Source organism: Engraulis encrasicolus, chromosome 8 (genome assembly GCF_034702125.1).
Source record: "Engraulis encrasicolus isolate BLACKSEA-1 chromosome 8, IST_EnEncr_1.0, whole genome shotgun sequence".
In the NCBI taxonomy this organism is placed as follows: domain Eukaryota; kingdom Metazoa; phylum Chordata; class Actinopteri; order Clupeiformes; family Engraulidae; genus Engraulis; species Engraulis encrasicolus.
The window spans coordinates 24,828,793-24,849,410 of record NC_085864.1 but is presented as its reverse complement, the minus strand read 5'-3'; the positions used below and the strand labels follow the sequence as shown (position 1 = coordinate 24,849,410).

Genomic DNA, 20,618 nt, shown 5'->3' with positions numbered 1-20,618 from the left:
CCACCCACCCTCACCCTACTTCAACCTCAAACACCCCCAGCCCTGCCCATTCAGAGCGAGGCTGGACTGGGACAAGAAACTGGGCCCGGGCATTTTTGTTATAGATCAGCACCTCACCCCCATACTACAATTATGAAGGGCTCAGTCCACTGTATATTAGGGACACACCGATGGGCCACCCCATCTAAATTGTGGGCCGTCTCTAAGGGAAATTGAAGAAGAAAAAAAAAAACAAATACAAGTATTGGCCCCCGAGGACTGTTGGCCCACCGAGAAAATGCCCTGTATGCCAGATAACCAGTCCAGCCCTGACGAGAGGATGTGCCAAGCAGCATTGCGGCCCACTTAACTGCCCCCAGCACTGAGCTCTTCTCATTGAGGAGATGTTGAGATAACTAGGTATAATTAGACACAGACGTGCTGAGTGCGTGTGGTGGTGGTGGGGCTACAAGTGCGGCTTTTTATGGGAAATGTGAGCGGTTTTGTAAGGCTGTGCCCCTGCTCAAGTGATGGGATCACGGTCAAGCGATTCCACAAGTGCTACACGGGGTGACATTCATGGAGCTGCTTTTAACTTTTGTCGACCGGCAAGTAGCCTAGCCTAGTGGAGGTAAAAAAATAATAATAATAAATCAGCCAAAATGGGAATCATCATTGCAGTAATATAACCACTGCATATGACTACATGGAAAATGAATTCAACTTCAGAAAAATATACAGTACAAACACAGAATATAATACATATACACAAAAATGGAAATAAATAAATTGACGTCTTGTTAATTAAGAGCTATCCATCCATTAGTTGGTGGAGAGTCAAATCTTTTTTTTACGTTGAGCTAAAACAAAAACAAAAACTTGTAAAAAACACTTTTAAAACTAATATAAGACCAGTGTCCAACGGCAAACCCAGAGTGCCATCAAACCATGTTAGGGCACTTTATAGGGCAATCCATACTGTAGTGCAACTTATATAACCAACAGCAGTGCTGCTGTCTCCCGGGGCTTGCTCCGGTGCCAAAGCAAACCTTAAGTGCCCCAGTTGGTTTGTGGAGCTCTACGTTTGTCTGTGCATGCTTTCCAAACTCTGGGGGTTTTCACAACAGACAGAAAGAAACATGCAGTATAGGCAGGCGAGAGAGAGAGAGAGAGAGAGAGAGAGAGAGAGAGAGAGAGAGAGAGAGAGAGAGAGAGAGAGAGAGAGAGACAGACAGACAGACAGACAGACAGACAGACAGACAGACAGAGACAGACAGACAGACAGACAGACAGACAGACAGACAGAGACAGAGAGACAGAATACAAACTATGACTGGTACTTCTTAGTATTAAAACAAGATTTATTTATTTGTTTCTCTTGAGGATGTTTCATTAGAAAGTGTGTCAAATATAGGCATCTGAGGTATATCTCTCTTGTCCTCATACATGTACATACAGGTTGAGATGAATCTGGAAGAGGGCTGCTGTGTTCATGAGGCAAATCAATTGGCAGGACACGATCAAAAAGACACTCAACTCAACTCACCCCCAATACATACTGTACACAATAGCAGTAGCAGGCTGTTTCAAATATCAAAGAGAAAAGATTGAACCACCATCATCATGTCTACCACTGAGAAAGAAAGAACGCATGTGCCTAGAATTCTCTGACAGGAAATATAAAGCCAAGTTGTGATGAGGGCACTCTCTCCCCCCATTCTCTCTCTCCAATACACACACACGCACACGCACACACACACACACACGCACACGCACACACACACACACACGCACACGCACACACACACACACACACACACACACAGAAATAACAGTACGATTGCAGATTGCAAATGCCTTGACATTCAAATGAGAGTAGGAAACACAAAGTGAACAGACTTCACAGAAATTATAATATAAAATAGTAACAACACAATATTTCATATGATTGTCATCTGTATTGGTGTCATTTCATTAGGCCTAGTAGACTGTCTTAGGCTCTTACCTATTACATTTGAGCCATTTAGAGGACAATATTGCTTCTTATAATGGCTTTGACACCATCTTTTTGGAAACAACAAAGATCTTCATTAAGATACAGTATGTTTCATCCTGTAATCCTATGGGGGCTTTAAGAGAAACAATTCAGAGCTCAGTAAGCTCTGGCTTCTGGCTTTCACCTCATGCATTTCAAAATGAAACTCCTAACCCTTATTACAGTATATATAAGGAGCAATAGACTCAGATTTAGCCTTATACTGATCAGTTTCTTCCAATGAGCTTCATGGAGAAATGGAACAGAAAAGCTCTTACATTACTTTTAAAAGAGACTTGTGTAAGTCTGTTGTAAGAAGGAGGAATATTTAAAGGGTGAAAATGATCGCCTTTGGTAAAATAATAATAAAACGAACGAGTTGGGAGGTACGTACATGGCACAAAGACCTTTGATCTTTCTGGCTTCTTATTTATACTATGACTAGTATTATTTGGACATGCTTGGTAATCAGCATTTTGGAAACACCACCTCGGTATGCACTCAGTATTTACACAGGCCTAGTCCTGTAAAGGTTGCTGAAATATATCTGGCTATTTCTAGACAAGTATCTATTTGTCATTCTTGGCACGAATACATGATACACATGTGTAATAATGAATTATGGATCTGACTCATTGTATCCAGCTGAAGTGATCTGCTTTGTGCTTGTTATTTATGACATGTACAGTATGCTACTAACAATTCCCATCACAGCTTGGCGACACACAGCCCACATACGTTTGATTGACACATTTTTACAAAAATAATCACATTACTATCATCTTCAAAAAAAAATATCAACAGCAAAAAAAGAACACACACACACACACAAACAGATATAATTTCATCAAGTAGACTTAAATAATGTGAATGAACTCGGTCGGTCGGGGGTGCCAGGTGGCTGGGGCGCGGTAACAGGGGCACGTGCCTCTGTGCTGCTATTATAGCAGAGGTCCAGAGAAGATCCCTAGCCAACCAGCAGGGACGTGAGGCTTCCTTCCTTCCTTCTCTCCTTCCCTCTCTCCTCAGTCCCCACATTGGTCTCAGGGGATGCATGGACAGATCTTACTTCACTTGGACTGTACTGTATGTGTGATGTCATCATCACCACACTCGACACGGTACCGGAGGCACCATGGCATCCTTCTTCTTACAGTGGAACGCTTTGGCAAATTCAGGAAAGTTCTGAAGCGACCCCAAAACTCTGAAGTCAGGGAGGGAAAAATCATAATTAATCATAACCAACCATAATCAATAACCATCAATAAAAAGTCTGTTCGAAGTCGAGTGTACAGTAGATATCCTACTTCACTCAATACAACATACATTTAGTTAGCCTTAAGTTTAAATTAGAGTAGACTCTTCAGTTTGGCACTGAAAGTGATGGATGTACCTGAACTGCCCTGGACTGTGGTCTTCTGTTTTGATGGAGTTCACCGCACTCTCGGGTCTGTGAGTCCCACACCACACCTGTTACGGGAGGTTGGGAAGGTTAAGTTGTAAGATAGGGGCTGATACTAATGTGGAAGCCCAGCACATTAAAAAATAAGACAAGACACTTGTCTTGGTTAGTGTGCAAACCTGCTCCTACCTTATTTTTTACTTCGTTTGGGTCCACGCACCTAGTTAATTTTTGCAACATCTAGAGCGCAACAATACCCCTACCTCCTGAAGCCCAGCACATTTGAAGCTGAATTCCATGAGTAAAATTGATGATATCAGGACTGAGATACCATGGTGGCCATGGGCTGAATAGCATGGTCATTTGGGCAACAAAAAAACAGACTTTCCCTCCTCCTTACCCTTCTCCCAGCAGAGTGAGCCTAACAAATAAAACGCCATATGGTATGGATATGCTATGAAATATCTATTAAAATTGCCTTGATAGACTGAAGTCCAGTGGTGAAAGTAGACGGGTACGCACAGGTGCGCAGCACCAGTATAAAGTTTACAGCTGGCACGTGACGCAGTACCGATACGATAATAGGTTTAATGCGGTCCAAAATCCCACATTTGAAAAAAGTAAAGTTTGCTATTTCGGTAGAAAACACATAAAAGCACACTATGCCATTTGAGACAAATGTCCTCCAATGATGAGACACCCTAAATAGTCATGCAGCGATTATAGATATGTAATGCTCACGTTTATTTTGTTTTTTTATTGCTCGTTTGCTGGTGGTGGTAGGGGTAGCACCAGTAAGAAATGAAAATTACTTTCACTCCTGTTCAAGCCGTACTATCTCTGTCTAAGTAGCACCAATTTGCTTTATTATTTTGGCAGTACTCGACCATCTTTACCATCTGGAATTTAGTTTCAAACATTCGGGAGTTCCCCTTAAAACACCCTTGAGGCTTTGGGTCTATTCCCTGGCAAGATCTCACCTGTGCAAAGTTGAGGAAGAAAAGCTGCTCGTGATTGAGGTCGATCCCGGGGAGAGGTTTTTCAGGGCCATGTTTCTTCAAATAGTTCTGATAAGCCTGTGGGAACCACAGTCATTTCAACAAGCCCAGTCCAAAAACATATACAGTGAGCAGAGTGAAATCAACAACAGATTTATCTTGTTTCCTTCCGTCTGGATTTCAGAATGTTATTTTGTGATATTCCCTATGAAAGGCCAAACTAGTGTTCATTATACAGCCTACGTTACGAAATCAAATTTTGGAAATGCTAAATGTTTATGGCTCCACGGGGAGGAAAATGTTGGCTTGCAGTTGTGAAATGAAATGACTTGAGTCTTTCCCTGCACTATAATTAGAATGTTTTCACCGAAACCTTTCTGTTTAACTATCTCTGGCATTTTCCGCCCCCCCCCCCCGCTGTGGGCCAACGTTGTGGTCTTGACCATATCCGTCATCACATATTTTGCAGACTGAATATTCCCCGCGAAGCACAAAGCAAGCACTGGGTTTTTTTTCTTCTGAGAGTCAAAAACAGCCAGACCATTTGACAAGCACAAAATAATCGCCCTGAATAGAATAAATGTATAATATTACACATAGAGCTGTCTATGCCAGACGCTGACAAAGAGAGGAAGATAGAATCCTGTCACCTGGTAGGATTGTCGGATCCCTCCATTATCTGCAATATTCTCTCCTAAGGTGAGATTTCCATTGAGCTGAGAAGGGAAGATGACAACATAAGTGGCTAGAGTACAAAGAAGTGCAGAGGGAACATTGTGGAACAGCTTCTTGAGAAAAAAACCCTGTGATTTTATGGTAAACTTATGTTTATTCTGATGAAAAGAACACAGAGCTATTCCGAGCTATACAGAGCTAGTCTTAAGTACATGATGACAGCGTGGTGCAGTGGTGCAGATACAAAAAGTTGAGCATTACTAACGTTTTGTCCGTTTGCCAGATCCCAGGAGAAGCCGGCGTACTGGTCCACCATGCACTGCGAAAGCTCCTGGAACTTCTGAGAAGACGAGGGGCTCCACCAGTCCCTCATGTCCCCGTTCTTGTCATAATTCCTTCCTGAAAGACAGCAATGAAAAAGAATATAAAGAATGAAAAGAATATAAAAATGAATAATTGGCCCAGGTGCAAAGCAACAGGCACAGACAGCACAAGGAACAAGTAGGAACAAACGAGAATGAAAAGTCAAAGGCAGACAGTTAAAAGAAGGCTGTGGCTCAACATATGTTCACAGGCGCTTTTCATCTTAAACTCTGTCGGCAGGTTATTCAAAAGGAAAATATGTCTGTAAACTGCACCTGCCTACTTATTCTTTCTTGCCATAGTATTGTGCACTTAGTATTGCTACGCTGAGTCAACTTGGAAATGGGGGTATAAGTGACGATATTATATAAAACCGGATACACAGTAATCAGTGGAACTATGAAAGCAAATGCCATGACGATGTTGATTATATTCTTTTATAGCTGCTTTGAGAGCTTAGGAAGGATAGGTCCAAAAAAACCACAAGTAATCCTTGTGCTGCCTCAGGGGTGTTCTCTAAACTCCTTTGACTGAGATGACCTGGATGAATGTTTGGTTTTACAATAAACACAAATAGGAGTGACGTCTAAGGAAATCTTTTTTTTTTTTGGATAATGAGATGCAAAGTAATTGAAAACATGGTTCAAAATGGCCTGGTGAAAATGCTGACGTTCAAACTGCCACTATCAAACAAATGAGCACCACATATTTTCAAATCGGCCTCCATCAAATCAGTCCCCATGAGAACAGAGGCATTCACCCTTCAGGAAATGACTTCTAGCCAGTGGCACCAACTGCCTCCATCACAGAGTGGACATCTACACAGTAGCTTTATACCACACACTGCCAGACCTAAAAAGTAAAGCAATGTTGAAGCACATCGGGTCCAAAGTATGCTTGCCATGTGAAATGTGCCACATACATAAAGTTGAGTACCGTATGTACTGTATGTGAAAGGAAACAAGAGGTATCACCGCACACTGGTGAAATAAAAGAGCAGTGATCCTTCTTGTTTCCTTGAGATTACTGATGACAGCACTTCACCAGCACCTGGAGCCTAGGCTGTGCATAGGAGTTTCAGATCTTTCAGTATGTACCGGTATGTATTCCTCCCGAATCACAGTCATCGAGCATAAGACAGATCCCTGGATCACAACCCGCGCCTGCAACAGGGATGTGTCTTCCTCACTGGAAGACCACAGAGGTGTTGAAATTGGGAGGACAGGTTTTCGGCTTAACTTACAGTCAGCACCACAGGATACAGACAGTACTGCTGCCTCAACCCCAAACCCCTGACCTGCCTCGTTCTCTACAGTCTGTCATCAAAGACACTGAGGTACTGTGCATAGTAGCCAATAGCTACAACCGCATCGGACTGCAGGTCACATCTGGCCTGACCATAAGGCTTTATTTCATTCGACTTCTGATGACAATTTGAAAAAAAAACTTCTGCACACTGACCATTTCACTGTTTTTCTTTAATACACATTTTTTCAGTCCTAGACCTTCATCAGGTAAACGTTGTGCATCATAGAAAAACAGCAAAATGGTCAGTGTGCAGGAGTTTTTTCAAATTGTCTGCTGAGTGAGTGCTGGACTGAACTATCATGACAACCTCCCCAAAAAATTCAATTGCGCCTGGACTATAGGTTTATGGACAAATCACAGAAAAACCCTTGATCCATAAATTGTCTGAAAGCCCTTTTTTCCTAACTGGAGAAGGGGATTGGAGAGTAGTGGGCAGTAGTTGCTGAGGACCACAGATATCAAGCCTGATCTGTGTGGCATTTTCGCTGAGTTCAGAAATGTTTGAATATGTGATTTCCAGCAATTAGATGTGTATGGCAGTTGGTGGTCAAAAACAGCACTGTGGAGAGTTATTGTAAATGTGTATCTGATTGTTGGTTTTTTTTTCAGAAAGTGTCTATGACAGTGAATTGGCAGCTTATATGTAACTTTTTCTTTCTGGTCCTCATCTATTCTCTAGACCAGTGGTTCCCAACCTTTTTCTTCAGGGACCCTTTTTTTAACCATTGTAAGCTATGGTGACCCAATCACGCGAACGGCCGCACGAGAGGGAGTCACATGATACTCATTAATTATCATTTTATTCCTCAATTTCTCTTCAGACAAATACAGAATAACTGTTTAATGTATCACTTACATTGTGTTGCTTCTATATTAGTTTAAATGCTTTATGCATTTATTCAACATGGGCTATATATGGTATTAAAGTTAAACCCCTTAAACTCAAGAGGGCTTCGCGACCCACTGTGGATCTTTAGCGACCCATAGGTTGGATCCCGACCCATAGGTTGGGAACCACTGCTCTAGACAATTCATGCATGCATATACAGTACAGTATGTAGCATGTACTGTATGTATTAACAATAACAGTTTGTATGTTTGTATGTGTGTATGTTTGTATGTACAGTATGTATGTATGTATATAATATATGTTATGTATGTATGTCTCATATGTATGTGTGTTATGCATGCGTGTATGTATGTATTTATGCGTGCATGCATGTACTGTATGTATGCATGTGCCTTGTGTATGCATCCACGTGCAAAGTAATATCGCTCCTCTTGATTTCTGTTCTATTGCCTTTCACGTTTCAAGTCACTTTTTTTGAAGATAACTTCAGAGCCACAACACGCTGAAGGGAGCGAGTTCAGATCTGAGCTTCTGTAAATTAATAGGCTGTAATCTCGCCTCTTACCACTATCATCAAAGCCGTGTGTGATCTCGTGGCCAATCACCATTCCGATTCCTCCATAATTTAGGGACCTCGCTTGACCTTTGCCGAAGAAGGGAGGCTGCAGGATGGCCGCAGGAAACACTGCAGGAGACAAGAATATAAATTATTTAAGAGTTTATTAGCAAAACGGTGTATCCACCATTGTTGACGTTTGCATTTTATTATGGAAAATTACTGTTCAGAGGTCCTATTACCTATGTGTGAATTTTTGACATTCTAATATTTTGAGAACATACTTTTTCAACCTATATAAAAACATTTTGCAATGCAATGCAATGGAATGCCCAATACAAAATGTCAATTTCCCCACATTCTACAAAATGGAGACACACCGTTTTGCAAATAGACTCTTCAGATGTTCCCTCCCCAACAGCACCACCTCTGACATCACACAGGTTATATAACCAATCAGACAATACAACACAGTATATATACTGTACCTCAGGGGACAATTATGGACTGAGCACAGATGTATTTTATATTGTAGGTAGTCTCTTTTTCATGAAATGAACATTTTACTGTATGGGGAGGTATATGGGAACACTCTCATGAATGGGTAGGTAAGACATTATTTTGTTACCTATTTGGTTCCTGCTTGATGAATAAAAGGCATTCACGACAGCTGGGCCCGTGATCCATCTGAGGAGAAGAGAAAAAACAATGAAATGCTATTCTATATACGTAATATAAAGATTATGTTACACTGCAATGCCTTTTATAGGTTTAAAAGCCTACCAACTCGGATGGGATACAATTTTACATCAACATTACTCTTGATAAATTTCAAATTCTTTGAAAGCTACATCAGTGAAGCGAAACAATTGACTGACCAGCTAATGCCCCCAAGATAATACTTGTGCAAGTGTCCAAGGACAACTTCTAAAGATTGCCAATTTTACTACTGGGCGCATACAGTATGTGTCTGTCTTGTAAAAAAAGGGACCTTACTCGTCTTTGTTGACTTTTGCCCGAAGCTTCTTTAGCCGTTTCTTCTGAGTCAGCTCTGAGGTCTTCAGCGTGTTCTCAAAATATTCATCTGCGCTGTAGTTCAACTGTTTCACACAAACCCAATGTTGTAAGAAATCCAAAAAGCTGAATGCAAAATTACATATGCCATTACTCCTTTAACTATTGTGAGTTATGTACAGTTCATTTTAAGGCTATGCACAGTTTCACTATTCCTCGCTAGACCAGCATCTCCCTTTCTATAGCAAGTTCATAAAATTGCTTTGCATAATTTATGGTAATGGCCTCCTATAGTGTGCCTCTGTTCTAGCATCTGAATGCAGGGATGCAGTGTATGGATATAATGGCTTTTGAAGTAAAATGATGGCAATTATATAAAAAATGATGCCAATGCCAGTGACAGCCTGTCTAGCAGAAACAGACAAACACATCACACAGCTTCCTGTGTGCGCTACTTGAAAAGATGTACTGATGTCAGTAATGTCCAGTTTCCAATGTTCTACTCAAATTATGGAAATTACACAATCTGGTGTAACAAAAAAACAAGAGTCACAAGTAAAAAAGATAAAAGCTACATGTTTGAACACACAACTCACATCTTGGTATTCTGTAGTCAAGAAGTTGTCGTCCATGATGTTTTCTGAATAACCAATCTTTTCACTGATGGCCAGAGCCTACCGGAAGCAAATAAAGACATTAACCCCTTTGCGCAGAGCCTATGTTATGACCTTACTCTCACCAAAATTGTAATGTACTGTATATGTCTTAATATGTTACTTAAGGGTCTCGGTAAAGTCATAGCAATGTTGTTCAGATGTAGTTGAGTATTTTCAGCAGATGGTGAATAGGCCCGTCGGCGACCCCATCTGCACTAAGAGGCTACTTGATACAGGAAAGTAAAGGGAACCCAAAAGGATAGTAAGTGTCTCTTTTCAACAGATGATATCATAACAAACCAAAAGAATCCAGTTTGAGGAACATCTGATCGCACCTTCTTAGCAGCTTCCTTCTTGGTCTCAGCATCCATCCACGTGAGGTCATTAAGGTTGCTGATGAAAACCTCCCTGATCTCAGCAATCATCTCGTCCATCTGAGACACAATATGGGAAATCATTCTTTATACTGTATTTACATTACTTAACATTACATTACATTACACTTAGATGACTCTGTTAACCAAAGCGACTTACAGGTATTATTTTTCAACGTATTGGTTACAGTCCGAGGAGCAATGTGGAGTTAGGTGCCTTGCTCAAGGGCACTTCATGCCTAAATGGAGGAGTAGGGAGAGGTCAGGTGGGATTCAAACCCCCAGATTGAAAGACCAACTCCCTAACCACTAGGCCACGGCTGCCCTTTATATTGTGAACTCTTATTATACTCTGAAGAGGTACATAAACAGTGCATTAAACTCCCACTGGGAAAAAGCCATTGCATACAGCACTCAGTGCACACAATGGAATTGCCTTTATAACTCACTCGTTCAAGGAGGCAGGCAAAAAACTGCCCCAAGGGAGCAGTGCATGGGGGCACGGTGGATGGGATGGGAAGAGTGCTGGTTGTTAACTCCCCCCACCCACCTGGAGGTATTGAAAATCGAATCGACTACAATCCCAACCCCCAGGAACCCCTCAAACCATTACTGCCCAGTATAGTATACTGTATTATTCCACACAGAACATCCACATGCATGGAGTTCAAAAGGGGGTGGAAGAGGGAGAGGACCATTCACCTCGTGAACAGCATAAAGGACTGTGGCACCCCATGCAGCTAGCTTGTGTAAGGGGCGCCGGAGTTGCATGCTACAGCCACATAAAGTACACATGGTCACATAGCGCATAAACAAGTTGAAGACATAATTTAGATGAAGACATAATTTCAGATCAACTGTGCAGCCAATACTCATAAAAGGCCCATTTCTTCCCCACGGGAGGGTGAAGACATTGTAATTTGCGGCGAAATGAATGGATGTTTAAGTTTAGAGCCCCAGATTAAGGCCTTTCCCTCCATCTGTCATCATCACCTCAAAATAGACTTGTGCATGGGACAGATGATAGGCCACTTGACACCCAGTACAGTACAGTATGTGTATAGTGTTAGTGTGTAAAGTTCAAATGAACTCCACGTGACGACCTTAAATGCTTGAACACTCAACAGATACAGTGCAACACACACCAGCACATGTAATTCAAAGAGCGATATATTTTGGCAACCCATTGTTAAATGCATTATTTTTAGCACAATGTCAAGCACACATGTGCACACGCAACCACAGCAACCGCACACATACTATGCACACACTTGCATGGATGCATACGCAACATACGCAATAGACACATAGGGGTTTGCAAACTGTACGCACACAAACATACACAAAAAGGCACTGATCCAGACACAGAGACACAAACACACACAGACAGACACACAAATACGCATGCACAAGTAAGCAAACACGTATGGTGCATGCATGCATAGACATACACCCACACACGTGCACGTGTGCACATACTGTACCCGCATGCATGTACATACTATGCACACACACACACCTACACATATTCAACGCCACGCGTGCCCCACATTCTGACTGAGACTGAGCAATATATCTGGCAAGACAGGTGCCTTAGACATGCAGTTCGCTCATACATAGTTCACACATAGCCATCCACACACACACACATAAACACAAACACATAAATCAGGTCCACATGACATGACAGGCCGGGCAGGAGCTCGGCTTACAGCACAGCACCAGTACTAGAGGTGTAAATCACAGCCTCCATGACCACACGATTCAATATCGATATCTTATTATTTGATGCGATGCAATTCGATTATTTTCGATACTTAAGAATGCCCCATGAGAGACGATACAATATGATTCGATCAATTACTTTTCCACTTCTATTATGTTATGGAGCTAGGGCATTGGGCAGGGTCAGCGATTCGATTATTTTCGATACTTAACCCATTAAGACGCAGTGTTGTAAATTGGCTGCTACTAGAATGGAAATAACCAAGTCGTAAAGCATTACTAAAGGCCCTATGTTATGTCATAGTATTGTAGTACTACGGTAGTTAACTTTTCAGTGACTATTACAGTGTGCCACTGGAGGAACGGCGTGCTTTAAGGGGCTTCAAATCGTCAGATTATGTCACGATATATCAATACATTTCGATTATTAGCTAACCAGTACTGTACCATGCTTTTGCTGTCTTTGGAGAAGGCCTCCTCCACATACAGCCGGCCCACCGCATCGTCCATGTGGGTGTTGACATAATTGGCACACTGCTGCCAGATGGCTGCCTCTGTTGTCGTCCCGTAGATGGCCTTCCAGAGGAGAGGAGAGAAAGGAGAAGGAGGAGGAGGAGGAGAGTAGGAGTGTATGTGAGAGGAGAGGAGATGAGGAGAGTAGGCAAGAGGAGAGGAGGAGGAGAGGAGAGTAGACGAGAGGAGAGGAGAGGAGAGGAGGAGGAGGAGGAGAGGAGAGTACAGGAGAGGAGAGGAGGAGGAGGAGAGGAGGAGGAGAAGGCAAGGAGGAGGAGGAGGAGAAGAGGAGAGGAGGCAAGAGGAGAGGAGAGGAGGTGAGAGGAGGTGAGACGAGAGGAGAGGAGAGGAGAGGAGGAGGAGGTGGAGGAGGAGGAGGAGGGGAGAGGAGAGGAGAAGAGAGGAGAGGGAGGGGGAAGGAGAGGGAAAGGAGAGGAGGAGGAAGTAAAAGCAGAAGAAGATGAGGAGGAAAGGAGAGGAGAGGAAGAGGAGAAAGGGAGAGGAGAGAAAAGGAGAGGAAAGGAAAAGAAGAACAGAAGTGGAAGAGAAGAAGAGAGGAGAGGAAGGGAGAGGAGTATTGATCTATGTGATTAAGATCTATGTGATTATCTGCTATCCCAGCAATTATCTTCTAGTTTTATACTTATTTTTAGTTTCAGACATATGGAGATGTTACAGCTGATATAGAGTTTGATGGTTTACATCATGGATGACGTTCTTTTCATGTATCTCACGCAAGAGGAATAAACATCAAACTGCACCAGCAACTTGGTGGAAATGCCAATGAAACAATTAAGATTTTAGATTAATCTGCACAGATGTAATCAAAACAGTGAAAGGGGAAAACTCTGCAGAATAATAGACTCCAACAAACATGTCTGTGAGAAAGACTTGGTCAGGCTTCGTTCACAATACAATAGAGCTTAAACGCAGTAGCATACATTTCTTCCATTCTTCCATCAACACATTAGGTAAAAAACAAAAAAAAACTAAGTGTCTGACTTAAGAGCAGTTTTACGTTTTGGGTTGCTCACCTTCTGCAGGGGCTTCCGGGTGTCTCTGTATGACTTGCTGAGTCCCCCGACCATGCTCATCACGAAACGCCACACCATGTAGTTCTGGATTTGTCTGAGGGAACAAGGCAGATGGTACTTGTCATGTAGAGTTTCTGTCATCAGGTACCCATCGGTCTATACTGGAGTTTCAGTGTCAGTTCAAGGACAGCTTACCTGGTGGAGTACTTATCGAGAACAGCGCCAAGTTTTCGGAGGTAGTTTGGTGCATACACAACGATGTCCTCGTTATCGGTCACAGTGAGGTTTGCCGTTTCCATGATCTTGTTGATGAAGTATGTCCAGTTGAACGGCTTGTGAAGGAAGACAGCAAGGTTAAATGATTTAAGTAAATTTGAGTCCCAAAATATACTGTTAAAAATGTAAAGGAGACGCAATGCAACTCCACGTCAATCATACTTGGAGTTGCATTGTTTTGTTTTGATGTTCCCTTTATTGATCTGATTCGTGTAATTGCTACATCAAAATAATAATTAATTCACATTTAATTAATTGATAATAATTTCATTGATAATAATAAGCTAATTCCTTCCCAAAGAGAGGAGAAAATGTTTTTTTTAATAACATTTATAGTATGTGCAGAAGAGCATAATCCTCAGTTTCGCATATTATGTGATGCTTCATTGCAGACGAATGTGAAAAACTACTACCATATATGCTAAAAAGCATGACATGAATATTAAATGAAAAAGGTACGGTATGTCTATAGCATCACCTACAACAGATTTGAATTCCAAAGTGAAGTTGCTCTTCAAAGCCCCGAGTGTCATCTTGTTGTAGATGAGCATGGGGTTACTCCTCTCCTCCGACGTGTCTGTCGCCTGCCATGGAGACAGTCAAAGGAGTATACAGTAAGACACAAGCTTAACACACACACACACACACACACACAGGCGCACACACACACACACACGTGCACGCACGCACGCACGCACACACACACACACACACACACACACACACACACACACACACACACACACACACACACACACACACACACACACACACACAGACAGACAGGCACACACGCACGCACGCCACGCACACACACACACACACACACACACACACACACACACACACACACACACACACACACACACACACACACACACACACACACACACACACACACACACACACACACACACACACACACACACACACACACACACACACACAATTCACAACCCACAACCCCCTCCTTACTAGCTGTAGGGTTGCTGTCTGTTTTACTACAGATGATTGTTTATTTTGCACACTGTTTGGCTTTTGGGAAGTGCCTCATTTGTTAAATTATAATGCTAGTGGAGACAGTCAAAGGAGTATACAGTAAGACACAAGCTTAACACACACACACAGGCGCACACACACACGTGCGCGCGCGCACACACACACACACACACACACAGACAGACACACACGCACGCCACGCCACACACACACACACACACACACACACACACACACACACACACACACACACACACACACACACACACACACACACACACACGCACAATTCACAACCCACAACCCCCTCCTACTAGCTGTAGGGTGGCTGTCTGTAGGACTACAGATGACTGATGTTTATTTTGCACACTGTTTGGCTTTTGGGAACTGTCTCATTTGTTAAATTATAACGCTACTCTTTCTCACCTGGATAAACTCTCAAGCTGATAAATGAGGACTCTCAAGCTGATAAATGAAATCTCAAGGGCTTCCTAAAGCGACTTAGATGTGCTTGCATTTGTTGATTTGCTTCCCAGACTGTGGCAGTATTGGAGGCAGGCAGTATACGCATACGCACACACACACACACGCATGCACGCACGCACGCACACACACACATTTTCTGTGTTTCGAACAGAAAACGTCCAGTGATTATTTCCAAGTGTAGTGTTTTGGAGAAAAATGTAGGCTACCAGTAGTATAAACTTAATCAAAAAGTTATAAAGTACTGACAACTCTATTGTATTCCTGCTTAGAGTGTCCTGGGCTAGACGTGCACTACGTCTGTAGCTGTATAACCTTTAAAAAAAGTGGGTTTTGAACATTCTATAAAAAGAATGTGTTCTAAAACAATGCAAGATTCTATTGTATATATTGAATGGTGCTTTAAAAAAATATATATATATATATATTTTTTTTTTGTAGAACTTTCACTGTCCAAACATTCCCGTCATACTGGTGTGACAATACACCCAGAGATTCTTTAAGTGTAGAGATATGTCAATGTAATAGGTTGCTATGGGCACCTAACGTGAACAGGTTCCGGTCTGCCTAAAGGGGCGTGTCATAATACTCCTAGCATTGAATAGAACAGTCCTTAGGTCTGCCTAGGTCTGCCTAAAGGGTGATCCCCCCGGCCCCCCCTTGCAATAATAGAACCCGGAAACAATGGGCCAATGGAACCTCTCTCTCCCTACTCTCTCTGATACGCCTTTAAAACCTTACTGAGAATGCCCCTCTCCCTCACTTTCCCCTGCACACGCAGGAACATGCACTCACATGCACTCACATGCATTACACGCCAGCACACATACTGTACAGGACAATGTATCGTCCAGGAAAAAAAGGGTTCAATACTTACATTGGCTATGTCTTGTTCTAACTGCAGAATATGGCTGACTTCGTCCCTAAGGGCCGTGTCATTGATCTCCAGACCTTTTTCTGCACGCATCAGCTTCGCCACATCAAACATGAACGTCTCGTAGGCGTCACACACCTGTGGGAGACGACAGGTGAACTCTTACAATCTTACCCCTTGTAAGGTGTTCAGGTCATTTTGACTCGTTTCTTTTAGCTTGAGAATAATAGTACAGGTTATTATTCTTTCACACTGAGATTCACTGGCTTTGGCTCATTTTCAGTGAGGAACATGAATCTGAAAAAAATGTATTACACAGGAGGTGTTCCCAGGTCATTTTGACCCATATCACTTTGGGGGGCTTATACATCAATATTTTCTAAACTCTCTGTATAGTGATCACATGTTGATTAGACAAGGCAGAGGGTGAATTATGTGGAAAAAGGAGTGCAGATGTTGTTCGGTCCCTCAGTTGTGCATCAATGTTTCAACCTTGCGCGGTAAGAGCACTGGTGGCTCAATCCAAGAGCTTGGATTTAGTTTACTCACTTTCTTCACTGTCTGCTTATCTTTCTCTCTCTGTATCTCTCACTCTCAAAAACATATATACACAGAAATTCACAAGCATAATGAATGGAACATGAGGGTGAATATGAGCTATCATTTTTTCCTTTTTAAATACATTTTCAAAATGACCCGAACACCTTCTATGTAACACAAACACGAACACCTTACAAGGGTTAATCATTACAATCATAATGACAACAGCTGGGGGTGAGTTTGGATTATTCAAAGGGTGACGTATTAACAGAAGGAGAAAAGCATTGATGTTATTCGAAACCCTCGGGTACTTTGGAACATTTCAGCATCGGGAATCTAAGAAAATGTACCAAAGTAACTGAGAAAAACTCAAAATAAAAGTACTGTATACAGAAACGAGCAGAAGTGCCTCTGACGAGGACTAATGTGAATTGACAGGCAGCACGCTAAATAAATAATGTAGTGTAGCGTCCATAGAGACCTCCGAGGTCTTTAGGCAATAGAGTCTGAAGCCCACTGGGGGCATGCCATCAACCCATCCCTCCATCTCTCCAGCCTCTCCTCTATCCCTCCTTCCTGTCTTCCAATCTCCATTCCCCCTCCCTTCTTCCTTAGCTCCTTTCCCTTCCTTTTCTTTTCCAGCCATCCCTTCTCCTCTTCCAATCTCCATTCCTCCCTCCCTTTTTCTTTCGCTCCTTCCCCTTCCTTTTCGTTTCCAGCCATCCTTCCCCTCTTCCTCCCCCGACACTCATCCCACCCTCACTATAGCATCCCCTTAATAGTCCCCTCCCCACCCAAGAGACAGCAGCACAGGAAAGACCGTATCTCTGAATATTAATGTGATGCTTACTTGTGTTGCACACCCTTATCTAAAGTGATACCAGAGGGATGTGAAGGTGGCTTTGGAAGTACCTCCATCTGTTTCGAATTGCTTTCCTTTTTTTACCAGGAAAACAAAGCCAGATAATATCCTAATGAACACTGTCTTCATATAGTGAGTTCTCTTCCTTGCTGAAGAACCACGCATTACATTTGAGGTTCAGTTATTGGCACAAGCCCAGATAGAGGGGAGGGGTTAGTTAACCCATTTTAGCCTAAAGGCACCTACAAAAATCCCTTGCTGAATGCCTAAGCCCTTTTTGCCCTCTGCCTATTAAAACCTTAATATCTCAGCCTCCGAAGCACATGAAACATGAAATGAGTTGCATCTAAAAGCTAGGACACTCATCTTGTATTAGAATCTGTCCTTTCAAAAAACTCAAATCTCAAGAGCCCGAAGTAGTGAATATATCACTCCAGGCGCTTAAAGTCAAACAGCGTATACGCAGCATCAGGCTAAAATGAGTTTAAAAAACCCCAAGTGTCTGTGGATTGAGACGCATGAGGCAGCAGCTCCAGAGGCTGCATGCTATCTCAATCTGTTGGACTCAGCTAGAGGTCGACAGACATGTGCATAGCGTAGCTTGCCTTGCTCGCTCCTAATGAGGAAACCTGAAACGGCCGGTACAGAATCAGGGCAACAAGAAGAATTTCCTGTTGCTAATGTGAATCGGAGGCTATGGAGACCCACAATTCACCCTGCTAACCTGTCACATCGCTCAGCCATGTCAGCCAGCAATCCCATGTAACCTCCCAAAACTGATCTTAGTGTTGAACATGTGGACTTGCAAATGTACAGAGCAACCATGTAGTATGTGCATGTTTGAGCGTTTTTGAAGTCATCCCATCTAACCTTCCAAACTGATCTTGATGTGTCACATTTGGACTTTGACATGTACAAAGCAAACATGTCAATGCATGTAAGAAAGGTTTTTTTAACAAGCATCCAAGCATGTCCAATGGAATATCAGTTTCATTCAGTATTCATGTTTGTTATTGCAAATGTAAAAAGGGAGAGAAAGTCCACACATCATCATACAAGAGCAGGTACAGGAATAAACATGTCAAAAAAAGAGCCTGTTCTTCTTAACATACCTCTTTGTATGGACCAGAACACCCATAGTAATCCCTGGACTGGAGTCCTAGAGTTGGTTGATCAATCTAACACGAACAGGAAAAAGGATAGGACAAATTCACATAATCATATTCATACACGAGAATAGGATGGTGTGCATGCATACAAACAACGTGATCAACAATGTTCTCTGACGTCAATCCTGGAAAGGGATTCGAAGCAGCAAAAATCCTTTTTCTGGAATAACCGTTATTTTATGATTATTTTTCTTGGTAGTACATTTTCTACTCTTTCCCTCTCTTTTTCTTTTCATTCTTGTCTCTCAAGTTGTTTGTTTCTGTTTTGAATGAGAAAGACAGGCAAACAGGGAAAAATAAAAACTAAAACTGACAGATAGACAGAAAAACAGACAAACAGACAAGACGGTAGGAGATTCAGAGACAGATAGTATGCTCCAGTATTTTTCAGTGTGTTTCCATAAGATACCTACATGAATGATATGGGAATTTGAGTCTCTGTCATCAGTGCTGACAAAGAAGTTGACAAGGACTGGCTTCAGGTATTTCTCTGTGAGTTTAGCTATAGCGTCCTCTGCCTTCCAGTGTACTCCTACAAAGGAAAGTAATGTGTTAATGCATCAAGGCATGGCCCTGTTATATAGTAAGTCTGTTGTTACCAGAATGGCAATGGCCAAGTTGCAATGTAAATGTATTTGCAAGACTTTCTGTAGTGGCATAGTGTACTGTATTGCTATGATAATAAAACCAACACTAATGCATTCCACTGGTGGACCAGTGCATATTATGAGGCTACGTTTCCCGTCTAATGATAAACAGGGCCACTATTAACAAATAACGAGCAACAAAACGTTGCCAAAAATCATAAACCTGAAACATGAACTCAAACAAGGCATTTGAAATACCATGTCTGTCGTTCCAATCGTCTGTTACTACTGGCCAGTCCAGGACATCTGGCAACACGGACAGTAAAGGTGAGCCGCCTCTCTGCTCAATAAGACCTGTCAGAAACATGCACAAAGAACACATGAGATGCACATTCTTAACTTTAATCTTCTATAAATTTAAGACATTAATTCTCATTAATTCATCACAAATGAATTTCTCTTTTATAATATTAATTCGGTCCAAACGTATCAATGAATATGTAACTGGAATTCATATCACAATACCACGATGAGAATACACAATAAGAACAGGTACAATAGCCTTTACATACAATAGGTTTACATACTGACAAATATGAATCGTCACTCATGCCTTGTGTGGTCCCATCATACCTAAGTGTCCATAATGTGTACTTACTCTCATTGGTGCAGGACTTGTAGAGCACTTTAGCTCTGGCCAGGGCAACGCTGCTGTTGCCAGTCTCTGGTCTCTCCAGAACACCTTTATATAGAGAAAAAGCAGACAGCAGAGAACAGGAAGAAAAATAGTTAGAAAAAGAAAAATAAATTGATACAACTGTAGTATGTGGTAGAGTCTTTCCATTCATGCAGTAATTATTCAATGCTGTTAATAAATTAATAACATTATAATTTGGGATGACACTGCTTCATTAGCAATTAGATAACAGCATTCTAATGATGGTGTGAGGCAAAATATCGTGACCAGATGTTAAATAGCACCAGCACTCCTTATACTCCATGATCCTTAAAATCAGTACAGCATAATGTGCAAATACATACATAATAAGCATTAAGAATGGGTTACACTTAGTTTCACAGTCCCAATTATGTTGTATCTTAATCTACATTATGGAATACAGTGCAACCATAGTGTGCATGTTGCCAGAGTTGTATAAAGTATAAGTATAAGTACTCTTACAGATGTAATGACAACACTAGTGGTATGATGTTGCATAGTTTAGACTTTGTAATATCGTACTACAACAAGTGTTGTCATTACATCTGTAAGAGTACTTCTACTTCTACTTTAAACAACTCTACATGTCGCAACACGTAACACTGTACATCCCCTGTACATTAGGGTT

General features: G+C 41.9%; 1 protein-coding gene across 1 annotated transcript in view; it reads right to left on the bottom strand.

The window, feature by feature from the left end:
* Positions 1-1,325: 1,325 nt before the first annotated feature.
* Positions 1,326-20,618, bottom strand: part of LOC134454334 (neprilysin-like) — a 38,110-nt gene continuing 18,817 nt past the window's right edge. Inside the window, exons 5-23 of the mRNA XM_063205290.1 lie at positions 19,931-20,014; positions 19,531-19,626; positions 19,099-19,217; positions 18,629-18,694; positions 16,118-16,252; positions 14,241-14,342; positions 13,678-13,814; positions 13,483-13,576; positions 12,383-12,511; positions 10,172-10,270; positions 9,777-9,854; positions 9,163-9,266; positions 8,795-8,853; positions 8,176-8,295; positions 5,355-5,488; positions 5,065-5,130; positions 4,397-4,492; positions 3,408-3,484; positions 1,326-3,218 (exon numbers count right to left, since the gene is read on the bottom strand). Coding sequence (XP_063061360.1) covers positions 3,119-3,218; positions 3,408-3,484; positions 4,397-4,492; positions 5,065-5,130; positions 5,355-5,488; positions 8,176-8,295; positions 8,795-8,853; positions 9,163-9,266; positions 9,777-9,854; positions 10,172-10,270; positions 12,383-12,511; positions 13,483-13,576; positions 13,678-13,814; positions 14,241-14,342; positions 16,118-16,252; positions 18,629-18,694; positions 19,099-19,217; positions 19,531-19,626; positions 19,931-20,014 — 1,895 coding nt within the window. The 3' untranslated portion in view covers positions 1,326-3,118. The remainder of the gene's footprint in view (positions 3,219-3,407; positions 3,485-4,396; positions 4,493-5,064; positions 5,131-5,354; positions 5,489-8,175; positions 8,296-8,794; positions 8,854-9,162; positions 9,267-9,776; positions 9,855-10,171; positions 10,271-12,382; positions 12,512-13,482; positions 13,577-13,677; positions 13,815-14,240; positions 14,343-16,117; positions 16,253-18,628; positions 18,695-19,098; positions 19,218-19,530; positions 19,627-19,930; positions 20,015-20,618) is intronic.